The sequence below is a fragment of the Osmerus eperlanus genome, chromosome 6 (genome assembly GCF_963692335.1).
Source record: "Osmerus eperlanus chromosome 6, fOsmEpe2.1, whole genome shotgun sequence".
Taxonomy (NCBI): Eukaryota; Metazoa; Chordata; class Actinopteri; order Osmeriformes; family Osmeridae; genus Osmerus; species Osmerus eperlanus.
This window is the reverse complement of record NC_085023.1, coordinates 5,200,108-5,215,975: the sequence shown is the minus strand read 5'-3', so window position 1 is coordinate 5,215,975 and position 15,868 is coordinate 5,200,108. Positions and strand designations below refer to the sequence as shown.

General features: G+C 46.8%; 1 protein-coding gene across 2 annotated transcripts in view; it reads left to right on the top strand.

Annotated features, from left to right (window-relative positions):
- The first annotated feature begins 1,246 nt into the window (after positions 1-1,246).
- LOC134021986 (Kv channel-interacting protein 2) overlaps positions 1,247-15,868 on the top strand; it is a 71,252-nt gene continuing 56,630 nt past the window's right edge. Inside the window, exons 1-2 of one of the 2 annotated variants that reach the window (XM_062463124.1) lie at positions 1,247-1,568; positions 1,764-1,861. In XM_062463124.1, the coding sequence (XP_062319108.1) occupies positions 1,789-1,861 (73 nt within the window). In that variant the 5' untranslated portion in view covers positions 1,247-1,568; positions 1,764-1,788. Of the gene's footprint in view, positions 1,862-15,868 lie in introns of both variants that reach the window. The other variant, XM_062463127.1, reaches the window with a different exon arrangement.

Below are 15,868 nucleotides of genomic sequence, written 5' to 3'. Positions count from 1 at the left end.
CTGGAAAGGGTACAGTTGGGAACCCAAGATAACTTCTTTCTGACCTGAAAATGGTTCAATCTGGAGTATACTTCTCTACAAGGTTCCTCTTCAGGGACACAGGGTTTTACTTACAGTATGACTCGTTTCCTTCCTTCCTTCCTTCCTTCCAAAGAAACAGCTACACAGGTTTCACCAGTTCGCTCTGAATCAGTACTGAAACGCGTTCACGTAACTCCTGCCGACTGCTACAAGACCATCTGCAACCCTGAACTCGCAGTAAACCCTTTTGGGACGAGTTGAGCCGTGACCCAAATGGGATTTACCATGCCAGAGTTTAGCCTCAGTGTTTCGTTTGAAGCCCGATTGGAACAACGTTTTCGGAGGACTACTAAGTAACGTACAATATCCCTGTTATATCATCGTTATTTTACGGTTTGTATAAAAATAAAACGTTTTTTTTCATCCAGATAACATGATTTGGGATTAAAAGGTTGTCGGATTTTCCACGGCGGTTTATGTTGTATTGAGCAGTAAAGATCAGAGAAGGATTGGAAGCTCCCATAGTTTCTCTGTGGACTGAATGAACAATGCAGCAGATCCAATCAGAAGTAGCTTCTGGTCTGACTGACTGGACACTGAGTCTACATAACTAATGGTAGTTCTAATGTCACGGTTGAGGGCTCAAATCCTGCACAGACCACCACTAAGCTACACCCCATGTCTAATTTGTGCGGTCTGTCTCCAGAGATAGACAAAGAGATAGAGAGAAAGAGATCCGTAAGAGAGAGATATATAGAGTGCAAGAAAGAGGCACAGTGAGAAAAAGCTAAAGAGCAAAAAACAGAGAAGGAGAAAGGGTGAACTAGAGAGAGCAAAGAGAGAGAGAGAGAGAGAGAGAGAGAGAGAGAGAGAGAGAGAGAGAGAGAGGGGTGGTGAGTAAGAGACAGCGTGAGAGAGAGAGACTTCCCAGTGTATATTTATAGACGCTCTTATCGTCAGAGCCTCAGGCTGACAGTAGCCTGCCTTTATGGCTTACGTTTTTGACAATTGCGTTATATTGACAAATGAACACATTTCACAGTAAAATATTTAAGAAGTACATGCATTTACACCTGAGCAGTCCTTCAAACATTTACAAGGGTTTGTCTGATTGGTTCGAAAAAGTATAACAACGAGCAGACACAGCACATCCAATAAGGATCGACAACACCTCCAATTAAAACAGTTTTGAACCCCAAATAAATGAATGGCATTGAAAATAGACGATAGTTTAATGACGTTTGGTCCCGAGATGACGGAGCCACCTGACTGAGCCACCTGAGGTGACATGAGCGGAACAGCGCGCGCAGCCAGTGTGGCATACTTGTCGAACACCGAGCCGCACGCGGACAGTCAACGGGTATCAGCGGAGCAGCGGCAGAACTTGAGCGCAATCATTAAGAATAACGGCACTGTAATATGTTTCTTTTTGTCACTTATTTTAATGTGTTTAGTTGAACGCACACGGAGAGTCAACAGGCGGATAACAAGGAACTGGAGCCTACTGACAACCAAAGAGTTTTTTGGTGGGCAACAAGCGCGCATGGGTAAATGACACCGACGAGCATCTAGTGACAGAGAGCGCACGCTGGTTGTGAGACTCCGAGATAACGATTTGCCTCATAGTTTATACAGACATACTTTACAGCATCGAAACCAGAATGACTTGTTAGAATATTGATCATTCTAAGGGTTGAAACGTCAAAACCGCTATTACCAAACCCACATTGCACTCTCCATAGTTTGACATACCAAGCTCTAGGAGCGATGAAGACAAAAAACCGTGACCAAAGCTTGTCGGATTCCCGGGAGCTGGACGGTTCGTATGACCAACTCACGGGTGAGTGAACGGGCAACCACAGCCCCGGCGATACTTGTACGCCTTAAACGATGCAACATACAGTACGAGGAAATCAATTAAATTCTAGGACAAGGCTATCCAAAACTATTTTAAGGTTCTGGTTTCTAACCTGGTCGCTTCTTATATGCTATCAATTGGGTATATTTTAAGAAATTTGTTTAAAACGTATTTAAATTGTTAATATGCATTGCATCTTTTAACGCTGTTGATGTTTGCACGTGCGTAACGGTGTTGTGATATGTGATAAATTATGTGGCGCGGTTGTGCTGACCTGGCTTATAACGGGAGACCACCGCCAATTTTACCGGATGTATTTCAGTTCTTGCCCCTGTTCTTGTTCTCGTGCGTTTGGAGGCCACCGGACTCGGGTGGCCAGATTTGATCTTGAATTTAGTAATTGTGTGTGTGAGAGAACGAGCCTTCTTTGTTCACTAGTAGCAGTCAGCTTGATCAGGTTGTTTTGTTTCAGTCCTGTGATGAAGCTAGTGTGTGATCCTCACAATTCTAGAATGTCACACAGATGGTGCTAAATGTCAAATCCCCTTTCTGGTGCATGTGTGCGTGTGTTTGTGTCTTTGTTGTGCGTGTGTTTGTGTCTTTGTTGTGCGTGTGAGTGTTCGGGTGTATGTGTGTGTATGTGTGTGTGCATGTGTGTGTGTGCATCAGTCAGCCAATCCCTCAGTCACAGCAGGGGTAACTGCTGACACTATTGTTATTAGTAAAGTTTCTGGAAAATAAATTCATCAGATGCATGTGTGTTTGCCGAATTAATAAATAAAATATGTGTGTGTGTGGATAAGCATTTGTGTGTGGTTGTGTCTGTGTGTGTGTTTAGATGCGGTAGGCAATTTTCCAATCGCAAATCTTAATTCTGAGATGAGTCCAGTAGAACTTGTTGTTACAGTAATGAGATGTTCTTTGCGCCTCTTGGTGCCAGCTGCATGAACAAAGCGATAGCATTTACACCCAAACACACATCTCTGCCCTTACTGCACTGCCCAGGCTGCCAACCTGCTCAGAGCCACACACACACACACACACACATCTCTCTTTCTCACAGAGCCACACACACACACACATCTCTCTTTCTCACAGAGCCACACACACACACACATCTCTTTCTCACAGAGCCACACACACACACATCTCTCTCTCTTTCTCACAGAGCCACACACACATCTCTCTCTCTCTTTCTCACAGAGCCACACACACATCTCTCTCTCTCTCTCTTTCTCACAGAGCCACACACACACATCTCTCTCTCTTTCTCACAGAGCCACACACACACATCTCTCTTTCTCACAGAGCCACACACACATCTCTCTTTCTCACAGAGCCACACACACATGCTCCTCCAGCCTATCTCATCTCATCTGTGCTCGACCATGCATTAGCAGCTAAGAGGCCCACTCTAGCAGATTTAATGCATCCCAAATTAAGATGAGGTTTCTGGTGCCTTGCCAGGAGGTCTGAGTGTCCCATTGGCAAACACGGAAGTATCTCTGAATGAATTGTGACAACGAGTGTGTGTGTCAGTAGTGTGTGTGTGCGAGCGTGCGTGCATTTGAGTCAGAGTGCCCTAAAAAAGGGAGTCAGGTGGCTGAGCGGTTAAGGAATCGGGCTAGTAATCAGAAGGTCGCTGGTTCGATTCCCGGCCGTGCCAAATGACGTTGTGTCCTTGGGCAAGGCACTTCACCCTACTTGCCTCGGGGGAATGTCCCTGTACTTACTGTAAGTCGCTCTGGATAAGAGCGTCTGCTAAATGACTAAATGTAAATGTAATGTAAACTCTGGAAACACAGACTCTCTCCAGGACATAGCACCCAGCTCTGAGCTCAGGGCTGAGAAGAGGAGCTAGAGGCCAACCAAGGTTAGCCACATGTCCTAATCCTAACACCACCCCTCTCCCTCTAGTTATTTGCCTTTCTCTTTCTCTATATCTATCTCTGTCACTCGTTCTCTTTGTCTCTCTGTCTCCTTCTCCCCCCTCTCTCTCTACCCTTTGCTCGGTTAACCTCTGCCTCCATCTCTCTTTCCCTCATTCCCTCTTGCTCTCTCCCTTTCTCCCGTCATCACTCTATCTCCCTCCCACCATCTCTCTCTCTTTCTCTATTTCTCTGTCTTTCTCTCTCTCCTTGGCCCAGGTAAGCATTTCTTCAGAGCAACGAGACACATGGCTGGTCTCACAGAGACAGTAGCAGAGGACCATCCTCATCCAGTATTTTTAGTCCTCCACTTTGCATCTTAATGAGGAAGAAGAGGTGGCAAAGGAAGGATGGAGAACATGTCTAGACATGGCTGCTGGAGAGAGGATGCCCTTCCTCTCCTCTCCTCCCTCCCCCCCGCTGCGTCTCTCCAGCTCTCCCTCCTTCTCCCCACCTTTTTTCCGCCCTCTCTTCCTCCATCACTACTTTCCTCCCTTAATTAGCTTCCTTCCTTCCTTTCTTTCTTCCTTCCCCTCCTCTTATCCTGCCTACCTCTCTCACTCTCTCACTCTCCTTCTCTACCTTCCTCCCCACCGTTCCCCCCTGTCCTCTCTACAGCTGACCCTGAACATGAGGACACACACACACAAACAGTTGTGTGTGTCCCGTCTCATCAACATGATTCTGGATCATTGCTGGCTTGCGCCATGGCTCCATCGACATCAGCATGTCTGCACCTGCTAACTATTAGCTCTGTGAGCTGTGTGTGTGTCTATGTGTGTGTGTGTGTTATAACTATAAATGTGTGTTTGTGTGTGGGAAGGACTGTTACAGGTGACTCATAACTCCTCCTCTTAGCTTTGGGTTACAGTTTATGTGTGTGTGTACGTGTGTGTGTGCATGTGTGTGTGTATATGTGTGTGTGTGTACGGGGAACCAACAAGTGTGCGCGTGTGTGTGCACGGGCTGACAAAAGTGTATGTGTACGCAGGGAGCCAACAAGTGTGTGTGTGTGGGTGTGTGAGTGTGTTTGCAGTTCGTCTGACCTGGGTAGCTTAAAGGTAGTGTGGGTGTTCTCCAAGCGGCAGCTCTGGGTCTGAGTGAAATGGAACCCTCTAGAAATAACTCACTGCCATGTCGTTCTTTATGCTGTGTGTGTGTGTGTAGTAGCCCAGCATTCCCCATTGTGTTTAATAGCGCTGGGCTAAGAGATGAGAGGTAATTATAGAAGCGTGGTGCAGTAATCTTCTCTTCCGCCTCACATGCCAAGCTCAAGAGGAATCAAATCACACATACATGGACACACACACACAAACAGACACATACATGAACATACTTCATAACACACACGCATATACGCACACATACATGGACACACACAGACACATACACACACATACAGACACATACACATACAGACACATACACATACAGACACACAAATGGACACACATGACCCAAGCGGTCTCCCTGTGTTGGCAAGGTGAATATCATAGGTGACTGGATACTGTAGACCCACTTCACATGAGACGTGTTTTCAGTGAACCACCAAAATAAATCATGCGGCACAAACAGTGTTAAGACAGGCCTTTCTGTTCCTGTGGAACATCAGAACGTACAGCCCTATACAATGTGGGACCCTGGAGATGTATAGAAAGATGGAGAGACAGATAAACATACATCTATGCATCACTCTCTCTTTCTCTTTTTTGTATATGCCTTGAAAATGTAATTCTTATTGTACAGTAAATTCTACATATATGGACAGTTATATACTGTATATGTACAGTAATATTTCCTAACCTGCCAATAGAAAAGTTTTGGTGAAATGTTATTGAATGTACTAAGAGACAGAGGAAACCAGAAAGAGACAGAGAAAGAGAGAGAGGGAGAGACAGGAAGAGAAATGGAGAGATACAAAGAGTCAACAACAGAGGCAGAGAGAGGCCCACTAGAAATATGTCCTGAATGCTTGTGTATATATAAGAGAGACAGAGAGAGAGGGGAGGTACAAAGGGAGAGAGAGCAAGAGAGAGAGGGAGCAATAGCAGCCCTGTATTAGTAGGACATTGTAAAAATGTGTGTGTGTGTGTGTGTGTGAGAGAGAGTGTGTGTGTGGGTGTGGGTAAGGGTGGGAGGGGGTCAGAGGATCATGTCCAGCTCTCAGATTAATTGGATATTTGTGTCTGGCAGAAAAAGGAGATCGCCCACCACACACACACACACGCACACACACACACACACACACACACACACACACACACACACACACACACACTGCTCTATTGGAGGCTCTTTTAGTTCCTGCGTGTGAAACCTATTCTGTCTCATCATTCGTTACAACCTGTTCTCATTCACATTCACTCCTGATTTAGTACAAAGCTATAACTCTTTAATACACATTCACCCCTCATTTATTACATAGTTATATCTCTTTAATACACATTCACAAATCACTTATTACACAGTGATCAAACAGTGCAAACTATTAAAAGTGCAAAGCCGCCACCTAGAACTGCACTCTAGTTTGAATCACATGACTGAATAACTTCCTGACCTGTATCTACCCTGCCTGGAGAGAGTGAGCTGTGTGTGCGTGTAGAAGTGTGTGGTTATGTGTCTGTGTGTTTGTGTGCACGTGTGTGTAAGTATATACATGTGTGTGGGAATATGCAATTCATGTGCATGTGTGTTTATGTGTGTGTACATATACGTGTGTGTGTCTGTGTGTGTTCAGGGGTTGGAAGGGTAGGGGGGGTGGGGTGTGTGGGGAGGGGGGGGATGGGTGGGGTGGGTGGAGGGGAGGGGATGGGTGGGTGGTGTGGTTCGTGTAGTGGGTTGGCTGTCCCAGAGTTCCCCAGTGCCACCGTCTCAAAGTGACGGCTGACACCACTGACATCCCAATGACCACTGGCCCTAATTAGAGGGCAGCCTTAATGTGACACGTAATGTGTAGAGACACTTTGAAAGGTTCTGCTCATCAAGCTGCACGAGGACACACACATGTGCACACACAGACAGACACGCAGACACATGTACACAAACACACATACGTACACACATGTAGACACATACAAAAACACATGTACATACACACGTGGGCCTAAAACACACACGCACACACACACATTTGCCCGTCAGGGTGTCAAGCAGTGTCTGAGTGTGTCAATAGCCTGTCATGACTGAAATGGAGGAAGACTAGCCCTCATCAGTCCTGTTCATCTGGCTAAGAGAGCAGTAATGTAGTCTATGAAGTTAGGGAGAAGTAAAGGATGCTGTTGGAATAAACACACACACACCTGCACACACATAGACAAGAACACACACTGGGACAGTCGCATTCTGAGTCATAAAGAAGCAAACATAAATAAAGGAAAAGAACAAGGAGGGTCCAGCTGTCAGGTTACAGGAAGCATCGCTACTGTGCTTGTCCCCTGAAACTCTCCTGGAGGGGCCACCAAAACAGACTACTGATCATGTGTTTGTTACTCTATCTTCTTCTGTCAGTGATTCGAGCACCAACATGGAATTTAAAAGATCAAAGGCTTAAAGACCGATTTGCATAAAAAATAAAACTAGTGACAAAATGGTTTTATGTTTGAAATGTATTGTTTTGCTCCTCTCCTGTCCATTCTCCGTCTCTCTTTACAGAGAAGATAGGAGGAGGAGGTTGTGTGGAGGAGGAAGAGGAGAGGAGGTGGAGGGTGAGTGTAGGAGGAGAAGAGGAGGGGGATGGTGAGTGTAGGAGGAAGAGGAGAGGACGAGATGTGGAGAGGGATCAGAGGAGCAGGAGGAGGCGAGGAGAGAAGAGAAGGGGGCTTATTTTAATTAACGATCCCCAGGCCCTCCGTAGATTCAGTCAAAGATTAAAACTCATTAGGATTGATTCTGGCTCCCTGTCCAATTAGAGCACAGTGACCTGAGAGAGCCAGAGAGCTAGGAGAGAAGAGTGGAGAAGGGAGGTAGAGACACTAAATGCTCACTGTTGGTCAGGCAGATACAAAGTGCAATCTACTGTCTATTCCCGTGGGAGGTATGTGTGTGTGTGTGTGTGTGTGTGTGTGTGTGTGTGTGTGGGAAGGGGGGGGGTTCCCATCCCTCTACCTGGAGATAGTCTAAAAGTCAACAAGGTAGGCTGAGGGACTGGGTCACATGACCAGGGTCACACTAGATTGTGTCAGACAGTGACAGACAGGAAGTTACTCTGTTTCTCAAGTTATAGGACGGAGGTTGTTCACAAGCTTGCACACTGAGGTGTAACGAGCTTCTGATCGTTGCATGATTGCACTGGCTTTGTTCAATGACAACACGCACACACATACACACACACACACGCATTGAAATGAACCATCCCTAATCCCTCACACACACATACTGAAGTAGCAGTGTCTCTCACAGACATAGACACACACGCACATGCTCACACACACATATATTGTATATAATAGGGGCCTGAGGAAAAAGTTTGCAAGGAAACACTTCTGCTGGACTGGCAATCAATCAGTCAGTTTAGATATCCCACAATATAACACACACAGACACAGACACACACATACGCGCACACACACTGTGCTTAGGCTGCAGAAGGCCCAGTGGATGAGGAGTATACTGCTTCACTGATAGTGGATACTGTCAGCTGGCAGACCTGCCAGTCAGAATAAGCAGCTAGTTTCCTCTGTTAGGCCATCTGTCATGAAGTGTGTGGTTCTGGTAGAGATGGGAGTGTGTGTTTCTGGTAGAGATGGGAATGTGTTTTTGGTAGAGATGGGAATATGTGGTTCTGGTAGAGATGGTAGACTGTGATTCTGGTAGAGATGGTAGACTGTGTTTCTGATAGAGATGGGAGTGTGTGTTTCTGGTAGAAATGGGAGTGTGTGGTTCTGGTAGAGATGGGAGTGTGTGGTTCTGGTAGAGATGGGAGTGTGTGGTTCTGGTAGAGATGGGGGTGTGTGGTTCTGGTAGAGATGGGAATGTGTGGTTCTGGTAGAGATGGGGGTGTGTGGTTCTGGTAGAGATGGGGGTGTGTGGTTCTGGTAGAGATGGGAGTGTGTGCTTCTGGTAGAGATGGGAATGTGTGGTTCTGGTAGAGATGGGGGTGTGTGGTTCTGGTAGAGATGGGAATGTGTGGTTCTGGTAGAGATGGGAGTGTGTGGTTCTGGTAGAGATGGGGGTGTGTGGTTCTGGTAGAGATGGGGGGGGTGTGGTTCTGGTAGACGTGGACCGGGGTTCTGGTGAAGTTACGAGTGCAGTGTTTAACCTTCTACAGAAACTCAGTAAGGCTTCATTCATTAGCACAGATGACACTGAGACAGTAAATGAATGCTGTCCAGATGGCACACTCACACACATTCACAGTTGCACACACACACTCACATGCACATAGATGCACACATGCACACTCATAAACACACAGACACACACATATGTACACTCAGGGGCACACACATAACAAATCATCAATGGGCAGAAGTGACAATTAGTGAGCTGATGAAGACAGGAGACACCTGCTGCTGCTGTGTCCTTCCTCTCACGCCAGGTTCCACCATTCTAGAAAGCTCCACGCATTGGCTCCAGAGCCACTCTCATCTGTCCTAAAGTGGCTCTCATCAGTTCTAGAGCTGTTCTCATTCGTTCTAGAACTGCCTCAATTCTACAGACGCTCTCACCAGTTCTAGAGATGGTCTCACCAGTTCTAGAGATGGTCTCATCAGTTCTAGAGATGGTCTCATCAGTTCTAGAGATGGTCTCACTAGTTGTTTAGCCACTTCTCATACTTAACAGAGGGTTGAGAGGGTCGTCCACTAAGGTTGGTGAAGTGTCCTTGAGCAAGACACTGAACCTCCAGCTGCTCCTTATGGCCAGGCCAGCGCCTTGCATGGCAGCCCCATCATCGGTGAATGGGTGAATGAGAGGCAAATGTAAAGCCCTTTAGGTGTGCCGCTTAAATGTGCTACGTAAGACCATCTTACCCCTGTAGCTCTACACACGCCCCCCTTCTCTACCCCCCCCCCTCATGTCTCCAACTCTTCACACCTTCCACCTCCCTTCTCATCTCACACTCCTCCCATCCTCCCTTCTGCTCTACCACCCCTCTCCCCCAACCTCCCCCAGGCTCGTAGCGCAGCAGGTTTTCAAAATGGCTGCTGTCATCACCCACCCCCGTCAGCCTGGGGCAGGTTGCCATGGGTGACAGCCTGACACCCCAACCGGTGTCCTTCACAATAGAACAACGCTGAGGTCAGCCAAAAGAAGAGTAGAGGAGAGAAGAAAAGAGGTGAATGAAGAGAGAAGAGAATTCCGATCATTTATGTGCTGTTAAACATCTCCCCTTTTGCATTCCTGGGGTCCATATTGTAGCATTGCAAGTTCCAGTAAAGATGCACAGGCTAGTCCAGTATCTGTGTGAATCCTTTCATCGTGGGTCCTCCTTTTTGGCTGTTGCTCTGGGCTCAAGGACTGGGAATAAGGTAGGGAATATGGTTCACCTCCAATCCCTAGCCACACACACACACACCAACTCAGCACTTCAGAAGACGGAATTTCATGAGCTTTAATGAAGTCCCTAACCACACACACACACATAGAGTGCATGCAGGCAGACACACACATACTTCAACATGCAAACACACGTACACACACAGAAGGCTTGATTGATTGAGGAAACGACAGACATGACAGCAGAGAGATCTTTACAGATCTTTACAGATCCTAGAGGGTTTTAGGTTGGTTAAGGTGCAGTTCTGTGGGCATCTGTAAAGCCCATTACATTGCTTGGAAAAATGGTCATACAATTAGAATGATTTGATCTGGTATAGCAGCAGCCAATGACATTAACATCAAAAGCTGGCCTACATGGGATATACTTAACTCGGAGGGGTGTGTGTTTGTGTGAGAGAGTGTATGTGAGTGTATAATGTGTGCATGAGTGTGTGTGTGTGTTCGTGCATGAGTGTGTGTGTGTGCGTGCTTGAGTGTGTGCGCCTGCATGTATCGTTATGTTTTACAGTTTTTCTTTCCACCAGATTCCTAGTTAAAACCTTGTCCCATTGTCAAATTAGGACTCATCAGGGAGATGCCTTGTGCATAATCAGGATGCCCAGTCAAGCTAATATTCTAGAGCTTGCTGGTACAAAATCTAATTCTCTAGAACCTGCTATAGTCTAGAACCTTTTGGTACAGAACCTGATGGAGCAGAACTCAATACTCCAGAACCTGCTGGTTTAGAACCTGCTACCCCGGAACTTGCTGGTCCAGAACTGTCTATAACCTGCTGGTCAAACATTTGATGGTCCAGAACCTTCTGTTCTAGAACCTGCTAATCCAGAACTCATGGGTCAAAGACCTGCTGGTCTAAATCCTGCTGGTCCAGATCCTACTGTTCCAGAAACTGCTGGAGGACAGGAGTACAGCTGAAGATACGGTTATTGTTGTGTTCCATGATGTTCTAACCCTTCTAAACCTTTCATCCTGTCAACAATGTTTTCTGCTCCTTCTCAACCATACCTGGAAGATACAGCTTTGTGTCTAATTGCAAAACCTTCCCTGCCCTTTTCTCCTCCTCTTATACCAGGCATGGGTTCTCTCCTGTTGTCTAAAAAGGGCAGAGGGGCACCATGATGCAGATTTATGAGCAGGGGATGCCACCAGGGTTTGTGTGTGTTAGAGTCCCTCCGTTTCTCTCTCTCTCTCGCTCTCTCTCTCTCTCTCTCTCTCTCTCTCTCTCTCTCTCTCTCTCTCTCTCTCTCTCTCTCTCTCTCTCTCTTTCTCTCTCTCGGTCCTTTCTGTCTTTGTCACATTCTTTTCTCTCTGTTTCTGCCTCTCTACCTCTCCCTCTCTCCCCGTCTCTGTCTCTATATCTCTCTGTCTCTCTTTGTCTCTCTCTCCTTTCTGTCTTTGTCACGTTCCGTGTACCCTCCACCAGTGATGGATGAGGAGCAGTCCTTCCAGTCTTGGTGTGCTCTGTACTCCTGGCCTGGGCCCTCATTTACTAAACTAGGAGTCAGGTGGCTGAGCGGTGAGGGAATCGGGCCAGTAATCAGAAGGTTGCCTGTTCGATTCCTGGCTGTGCAAAAATGACGTTGTGTCCTTGGGCAAGGCACTTCACCCTACTTGCCTCAGGGGGAATGTCCCTGTACTTACTGTAAGTCGCTCTGGATAAGAGCGTCTGCTAAATGACTAAATGTAAAATGTAAATGTAAACTGTGGAGGGTTCCCGTCAAAAGGTGGCGTATGGATGAAACACAGAAAGTGCTTATGTAGAAAACAATTCTGATTTATTACAGTGTGCATGCTTGTCTCTCACTGGTTTCGCCTGAATGACAATGACCAAGTTTCTTACCCCACCCTTATCCAACGTCTCATTCAACGCCAACTGACACATCGAGAAAAAGCATCAGAGGGTCTGTAGTTCTGGTGAAGACCGCGGTCCTAGACGGTAGTCCTGGTCTGTAGTCCTGGTGTGGTCTGTAGTCCTAGACGCTAGTCCTGCTCTGTAGTATTGGTCTGTAGTCCTGGTCTGTAGTCCTGGACCAGACCTGGGCATTTTATGGCTTTTTGGCTGTCCCAGACCGGCCCCCGAGGTAAATCAAAAATGAAAAATAAATAAATAAATGTGTTGAGCGGTAGGAAATCTTTAGACCTGAAAGACTACAGTGATCAGGCGATATATGTACTGTATGTGCGATTATGCAGCCTCACCGACAGGAGACACTGAGTTAGCTGTTGGTAAGAACCTCGAAAATGTCCGCTCACAGTAAAAAAACGAAAGGTTGATACAGAATGTCTAGTTTTTAACAAGACATGGACTTCTAAATATCTGTTTACTGGAGTCAAGGGCAAAGCTGTGTGTTTACTTCGTGGAGAACAGGTTGCTGTGTGGAAGGATTACAATTTGACACTCGGCACTACTCGACTAAACGCGGACAAATACAAGAGCTTGACTGATGCAGAGTGGGCGTGGGCCGCTGATGGTTTGCTAGTTAAGCTTCAGACCCTGATGATCACCTGTCAGCTGTCATTCGCATATCTACCTCAGACATTCAACCAGACTTCAATGCACTTGTTCAAGCCAAAGACAGCTTTTTTTTTCACTGTGTAAGAAACACTGAACTGAACTGGAAAACATCAAAAGCACGTATTGCTTTTGTATAAAGTTAAATAATTGCTGGTCTTTAACATACATCTTATGTATTTTTGTGAAGGTTTAAAGCAAGGTCGTAGCCATGGAGTCAATATTGGGGGAGACGAAACCTGCTGGGGAGTCTGAGGGTCACCCCCTGAAAACTTTTTACGTTAAGTTATGAATATAATATTTTTTTTAATGATAATTTTGGACAGCGTGTGTGGTTGCCTGTCGTAGCGTAGCACATTTAGATTTAATTTATATTTTTATATCAATATATTGGGGGGGATATTTTGACCAGATTTGAATATAACTGCCTCCTGTCCATCTTCTCTCTCCAACTGCCTCCCTCCCTACCGATCAGTCTCCACTATACTCAACACTCTCTCTTTCTATCCCATCTCTGTTTTATATCTGGCATGCATAGACACACACACACACACACACACACACAACTCTGTGTGTTTCTGTGCTGTGAAAAGGGTGTTCTGATCTGACTCTCCATCCTGGTTGCCAGGTGAGTGATCTTTTCATCCCTCTCCGAGAGAGCTTCATGAATGAGTGATATGAAAGACTCATCCTGGTTAAGTCAGGGTGGTAGAGTGGCATGGTGGGGTTGCCTCACCTCTAATTAGGGTACAGGAAGCATGTGACTGTTTCAGGAAGTTTGTAACTGGCTCAGGAAGTGCTACTGTTGTTGGAAGTGTGTGACTCTTTCAGGATGTGTGTTGCGGTTTTAGAAAGGGTGCAACTTTATTAGGAAGTGTGTGACTGCAGACTGACTGTTTGAGCTTCCTGGAGCTGGTGATAGAGAGCAGCTGATGCGCAGGTTTTGTCAACATCATCACTCTTCAACTCTCATCTCTCTCTGTCTCTTTATCTCTCTATATAGCCCTGCTGACAGATTGTCTCCTGCATAACACACAGAGAAGAAGGAAAGATCAAGAGACAAATCTCTTATGTCAGTCTCTCCTGTCTTCTCCTCCTCTCCCCTCCTGTCCTCTCCTCCTCCCCTCTCCCCCCTCCTATCCCCTCCTCTCCTCTCCTCCTCTCCCCTCTTCTTCCCTCCTCTCCTCCTCTCCTCTCCCCTTCCCCCTCCTCTCCCCTCCTCTCCTCTCCTCCTCTCTTCTCCTCTCCTCTCCCTTCTTCTCCTCTACTCTCCCCTCCTCCCCTCCTATCCTCTCTTCTCCTCTCCTCTCCTCTCCTCCTCTCTTCTCCTCTCCTCCTCTCCTCTCCTCTCCCCTCTTCTCCTCTACTCTCCTCTCCTGTAACTAATTCTAAAATCTCTAGCTAACTGTTCTCTCTTTCTCTGATCAGCATTCCAACAACATCCATATATGAGAATCAACACAGTTGACGGGATGCATAACGGTGTGTGTGTGTTATTGTGTCTCTATGTGTTGTATGTGTGTGCCGGTGTCTAGTCCACATCCATTTATCAGCACAGTGGGAGCATCTGTGGGTCAGAACCTCTCATCTCTATCCTGCTGCTACGCCCTGTAGAGAACACACACACACAGCAACACACACACAGCGACATACACAGCAACACACACAGCGCACACACACACACACACACACACACACACACACACACACAACAAGACGCACACAGCAACACACCCAGCAGCACACCATGAGCAGAGGTAAGTGTGGCTGGTGTTGATGTGGGCTGTGGAGATAGCTAGGATAACTGAACAGCTGATTAGCTGAGGACTGTTTACAGTCAAGGCAGAACAAACACACAATTATCCTTGAAAATGACTACTTCCTTATCTCCTCTAGAGATGAGCTCTCTTTCTAACCCCCCTCTCCCTCTCACTATCCCTCCTTCCTTCTCTGTCTCTCTCTCTCCCTCCCTCTATCTCTCCCTCCTCTGTCTCCCTATCTCCCTCCCCCCTTCCCTCCCTTTCTCTCTATCTCTCTCCTTCCGTCCTATCTCTCTATTTTCCTCTCTTCCCCCTCCCTATCTCCCTCCCTCCCTCTGTCTATCCTCCTATCTCCCTCTTTCCCTCTCTCTCTCTCTCTCTCTCTCTCTCTCTCTCTCTCTCTCAGATAGTATACAGCATTGTGTGGTTCAAGGATGCAGTGACATGAACACTGTGACACTAATCCCTTCACCTCTCGTCTCCTCTCCTCCTTTCTTCTTTTTGATCCCCTCTTTCACCCTCTGTCATCCTTCTCACCCTCCTCTCCCTTGCCAACACAAACACACTTCTCCAGCTATCAGACAGCTGCCAGAATGTCAATAGTCTCCTCAGATCTGCTCAACACTGCTCACCTGTTCACTCACACTCTCACTCACACACACACACTCTGCTCACCTGCTCCACCAAACTCTCACTTAGACCCGGAGCTTCCTGCCACACAAACACACACACACACACACACACACACAAGCACACACACAACCCTGACTCTCTGGATGTCTGTCTCGCTGTCCGTGTGTTTATGTACACAGTACTGTACATGTGCATATCTGCCAGTGTGTGTGTGTGTGTGTTTGATGAAGTGGAGGGCTGTATGAGAGCAATTTTAGTGACAGAGGGTAATGGCTTTGGCTAACAGCCACGCGCGCGCACACACACACGCGCACACACGCACACACGCACGCACACATGCACACACACACACACACACACAGGAGCGCAGACCTTCCTCCACGGTTGTATATGGAGATAACTGTGACATTTCCCTGCTCTACCCTTCCCTCTCTCCTCTCTTCTCCTAGAGAGAGAAAGTGTGCGTGTGTGTTTGTGTGAGCAAAATGGTATGAGTATGTGAAAGAGACAGAGTGTGTGTGTGTGAGTGAGTTGTGTGTGAGGTAGACAGTGTGTTTGTGTGTGAACAAGAGAAAAAGAGAGAGTGTGTGTTCATGTGTGTGTGTGTCTTATCACCCCACAACAGCTGTAGATGGGTGTGGGTGTGGGGGTCCCTCTC